At 47.5% G+C, this 5,247-nt stretch overlaps 1 protein-coding gene across 1 annotated transcript; it reads left to right on the top strand.

Annotated features, from left to right (window-relative positions):
- Nucleotides 1-1,111: 1,111 nt before the first annotated feature.
- LOC127329704 (uncharacterized) lies at nt 1,112-2,822 on the top strand. The gene is made up of 2 exons (XM_051356174.2): nt 1,112-1,264; nt 1,430-2,822. Exons 1-2 carry the CDS (start codon nt 1,132-1,134, stop codon nt 2,779-2,781), a joined length of 1,485 nt encoding a protein of 494 aa, XP_051212134.1. The 5' UTR covers nt 1,112-1,131; the 3' UTR covers nt 2,782-2,822.
- Nucleotides 2,823-5,247: the final 2,425 nt, after the last annotated feature.

The following is a 5,247-nucleotide window of genomic DNA, read 5'->3' as shown; positions in this document are numbered from 1 at the left end:
CAACATCGAAACACGAGGAGAAAGGAAACCACCTACGTCCTGCGTGATTTGTGCCCAGAGAGAGAGAGAGAGCAAGGACCGTTTTGCGAGGGGAAGGACGTGTTCGCTATTATCCATTTTCTTCAATGCTGCAGCGAAAACCAGCATCTCCCGCCTCGAAACTGCCACGTGTCGCCTCTACATTGAATTGTATTAATGGTGCACCTGCCACACAACGTTTTGTACCACTACACCAAACTTTCAGAGATGTTGTATGAAGATGCACATCAAAGACAACTTATTGTATGAATGGTGCAATCACCTCTTTTTTTTTAGCCGGCAAAGAAACTGAGCCCTTCCAAAAAAGTAGGTGCAATTAATGCACAAGTTGGAGCTTATTGTTCGCAAAGTGGAAACTAAAGCGGGGATGTGTTGGAATTAACAACTTCATATTTTTGAATATAAATTAAATCATATAATTTTTATGGCAAGCATGTCAAATTTTTTAAAATCAAATTATTGCTTTTTTTTTCTCGAAACACGTAATGAACTTATAAACCGATCTTGAGGGAGTAATTAGTAGTCGCTTGGATTGTACGACTGGTGAGCTTTCCATTAGTATAGATACAAAGAACATATTATTTTGATTTACTATATTCAAATTACTCCCTCCAATCGATAATAAGGATCGTGGTTTTATTTCAAATTTATACTGAAACCACTAGACTGATTATGAATCGGAGGAAGTACGTACCTTTTTTTTTTTTTTGCAAGCAAGCAACTTTACCAACAAGGTCTAGCGATTATCTGGACAGTTGTATGGAGGAAAGCTGCGTAGAACAAGTCGTCAATCTAACAATGACCGAGTCACGGGTCACCAATCCAGTCTGGCGCAGAAAATCGGAACATTTGCCTGAACGTTCTCGACGGGTCGTCAAAAAGAACCACGCGCTAGTACTGGTCACGTAGCTTTCCATTCTCATGCATATCTCACGACGTGAGAAGATTTTGGTCTTTGAAAACAGTATACATTGTGGACCATACAGTGCTTGGTTGTGCTTTTCGACTGATATATTCACCATGCATGTAGTGAACTCACTTGACAGCATAATTAGACATTTTCTTCCTCGAGCAGATTTCGCCCCTCTCATCATGGCAGATGCTGTTGGCTCCGCGGTTATCAGTGAAGCGGTGAACAGAACCGTGACCGGCCTCCTTGGGAAGATGGAGCGAGTGGAGCAGAGGGACTGCATGGAGAGGCTGGAGATGGCGCACATCAGGGGGTGTTTGTTTGGGCTTTTGGCTTCGGCTTTTGGAAGCCAAAAAGCACCTAAATAGGTGCTTTTTGGCTTTTGGCTTTCGGAAGCCAAAAGTCAAGAATCTTAACTTTTGGCTTCCGAAAGCCAAAAGCCAAAAAGCACCTATTTAGGTGCTTTTTGGCTTCCAAAAGCCGAAGCCAAAAGCCCAAACAAACACCCCCTCAAGATGGAGGCCGCGGTGGAGGCATCACACCGGTGGCTGATCACTGACGCGCCCTTGCTCCGGTGGAGGAAGAAGCTCAAGCGTGCCGCCCATGAGTGCGACGACACGCTGCGCAGATGCAAGCAGCGGGCTGCGGAGGATGAAGCCAGGACAGACCAGCTCAGACGGGCTTACCTCCCCACAAGAATCGCCCACGCGACCAAGTCGTTTATCTCTGCTCTTGCCGGCGACGACGGCCAGCAGCAGCAGCCGAGCAGCACCACCGTGAGGAGGTTTGAGCGGCAGGCGGACGACGCCGAGGAGTTCCTGAGGTTCGTGCGTCTCGGCGGGACACCTCTGCGGCCGTACGCCTTCTCCAACCCTCTTGTCGGCCAGCTCATGGCCGGCGAGCTCCTGCACTACGAGATGCTGCGCGGAGGTCAGTACCGCCATTTCCACGCGAGGACGGCCTACTCCCCAGACCGAGGCATAGAAGCCACGGTGAGCCTTGTTTACGCGGACACCATGGCGCCCATGGAGAGCTTCTACATGTTCATGGTCTTGCGTCTCTCCGAGAGCGTCGACATCATCGGGACCGCGGTCAAGACCTTGCGGTCCACCTTGTGCCGCTACAGGCCTACCACCATCAACGCCGTCATGGCAGAGCTCACCCAGCTGCCTACACAGGATTTCCACTGGTCTCCACCACCAGCCACCATGGCTGGCCAGGAGGAGAGCGACGGTCTGCACAGGGCCTTCGTTCAGCGGTTCCGCCCCGATCCCTTGTGTTGCACCGACGACCACGGAAGAAGCAGATGTATGGTTCCGGAGCACGTCATCAAGTTCTCCCTGCAGCGGCTCGTCGCGATGCCAGCCCCTGGTCATCCCCCTCTCAAACTGCACACCTACATCATGCCACACGACGACTCCCCCATGGACCTGCAGGCGCCGGCGCACGAGCACGAGTGCTTCGCCGCCGGGGTGATCGGCGCGGAAGAGAAGCTCCACGTCGTGCACGCAAACATCGGCCTCGATGAGCTGGACCAGGTGCTGCTACCACAAGCTGTAGAATTCCTTTACCGCAGCACTGAGGCAACCGCGTATCAGCTGGTGTGGAAGTCCAAGCATGGCACCGCACACGTCTATCTGGAGAAGACCATCGTCCCACTCCCACCAGTTATTTCTCGTACCAGTATAACCGCATTTCAGCCACAAGAGTACCTAATGGAGACGCTCAAGCAGGCGTGCAAAGACAACCTCAAGCCGTGGGCCGTGCGTTCCTCGGTTAAGTTGCGTGATGCAATGCTCGCATTTATTCAGAAATTCAGTCCATCGTCTTAGACTACGTACCAAACCCTTACGCATTGTACTCCCCGTTCCAAATAAGTATTGCAGATTCATCTATATACATATGTATTTAGACGTATTTTAGTGTATTCCAAAATTCAGTCAATCTTCTTGACTACAAATAACCCATACACATTGTGCTATCTTAACCATGGAAAAAATACTGTAGCAGATTTATCTACATGTATTTCTCTGTTGAAAATAAGTATTGCAAACACTTGAAGTTGATACTCTTTTGTGACAATTATTTCAAAGCCCTTTTTACATATAGTGGGCGAGTTATCTTAATGTGTCCGCACCACCAGAGAAAGGATGAGCAAATTAATATAGAGAGATGCAATGCATAGGTGGTTGGACAGGACAGTTCTTGGAGCATATTCACTTCGACAATAATATGGGGGTATCAAAATATTTGAATATGATGACCGTTTGGAGTTTGCTCAACATAGTTTTTGTCTCATGCTCGCTGTTTTCAGCAAAACTCAACTGGATGGACTATTTCGCACATGATCGTGCTGAGCTTGAGCCAAATAAAATGTATGTGTCTCTCCTAGATGCAAGCTCAAATTTTCATCCGATTATGGCTATTTCTAATAAATGAAACATACACTTTTTTTTGTTTCATCGAGCATTTTGGAGATGATCGTGAACCAAAGCTTGCAACTCGAGCTTGGGAGCCGAGCCTACTTAATATAAAGTTCCACTCGTTGGCATCATTATCCAATGTTGTGGTTGTTAACGCAATGGGGTATTTTACGGTACAATTTACTAGTCATATGAACCAGTAGTATTTTGGATAACTTACATGGTAAGAAAATCATGACATGGATTTAGGTGGATTTGTTACCATATATGTCACGTCAGAATTTGATAATCCGTTCCTACTTGCCAAGCATGCAAGTGACATATAGTATTTTTTTTGTCCACTAAATTTTAACCGACTCACCCCTAGCAGGCTAGCACGTGGACCATATTTCGGGTGCAAGGTTATTTTCTGTGTCGAGCATCAGTCAATGACGCACACATAATCTGCCATTACGATTGATATTTTTTCACGCATGAATTTACTTGTACTTCAGTAGGCTGCAACTGAAATTTATCATACCTACTTTGAAAATTTGAGGAAATTTCATGTAATTTAGATTCTATTTGAATGAAAAGTAACAAATCCAAAATGTTTTCTGCAAGTACCAAAATTTCGGCAATTTTGGTGGGTAATTTCTTTTATCTCGATATGAAATATTTGTTCTTAATTTGTCCTAAGAACATACCAACCACGGCCCAATCTACTGTAGCGGGAGCACCAAAAATAAGCTGATGCCAATGCCACATCGTTTACTGCAGGCCGTCATTGGTACGGAGTTGGTCGGCCTAATTTTATATCGGCGAACAGTCGGTCAACTTTTATTAATGCGGCGACGGTTTCCTAGGCGGTGGTAGGCGAGTGATACGTCTCCAACGTATCGATAATTTCTTCTGTTTCATGCCACTTTAGTGATGATACCTACATGTTTTATACATACTTTATGTCATATTTATGCATTTTCCGGCACTAACCTATTAACGAGATGCCGAAGAGCCAGTTGCTGTTTTCTGCTCTTTTTGGTTTCAGAAATCCTAGTAAGGAAATATTCTCGGAATTGGACGAAATCAACGCCCAGGATCTTATTTTTCCACGAAGCTTCCAGAACACCGGGGGAGATACGAAGTGGGGCGACGAGGCCGCCACACACCAGGGCGGCGCGGCCCAAGCCCTGGCCGCGCCGGCCTGTGGTGTGGGCCCCTCGCGTCGCCCCTAAACCTACCTCTTTCGCCTACTTAAGCCTTCGTCGATAATAACTCCAGTACCGAGAGCCACGATACGGAAAACCTTCCAGAGACGCTGCCGCCACCAATCCCATCTCGGGGGATTCAGGAGATCGCCTCCGGCACCCTGCCGGAGAGGGGAATCATCTCCCGGAGGACTCTTCACCGCCATGGTCGCCTCCGGAGTGATGTGTGAGTAGTCTACCCCTGGACTATGGGTCCATAGCAGTAGCTAGATGGTTGTCTCCTCCTAATTGTGCTATCATTGTTGGATCTTGTGAGCTGCCTAACATGATCAAGATCATCTATCTGTAATGCCACATGTTGTGTTTGTTGGGATCCGATGAATAAATGAATACTATGCTATGTTGATTATTAATCTATCTATGTGTTGTTTATGATCTTGCATGCTCTCCGTTGCGATAGGCATCACCTACTATATAATTACACATCGCACCACGTCGTCTAGCTCTACCAAGCTCCCAAACCTTCTCATGGGAGGACGCTCACGCTCGAGTGCGCGACGTACTGGCGCGGCCAGAGCGCGGTGAGCGCGCGTGCTGGCATGTCCTGGCAACGCTTTGGACGCGCGTGTTCTGGCCAATGTCGTGGCTTGGCGAGCTAGGGCTGGGTACGGTGAGGTTCCTTGAGCTG

The sequence above is a fragment of the Lolium perenne genome, chromosome 2, assembly GCF_019359855.2.
Source record: "Lolium perenne isolate Kyuss_39 chromosome 2, Kyuss_2.0, whole genome shotgun sequence".
NCBI classification, from domain to species: Eukaryota; Viridiplantae; Streptophyta; class Magnoliopsida; order Poales; family Poaceae; genus Lolium; species Lolium perenne.
This window is presented reverse-complemented; position numbering and strand designations above follow the sequence as displayed.

Coding starts and splice junctions, on each gene's coding strand:
- LOC127329704 (XM_051356174.2), top strand. CDS start 1,132: ATGGCAGATGCTGTTGGCTCCGCGGTTATCAGTGAAGCGGTGAACAGA. Junction 1,265..1,429: donor GATGGCGCACATCAGGGGGT/GTTTGTTTGGGC, acceptor GGCTTCCAAAAG/CCGAAGCCAAAAGCCCAAAC.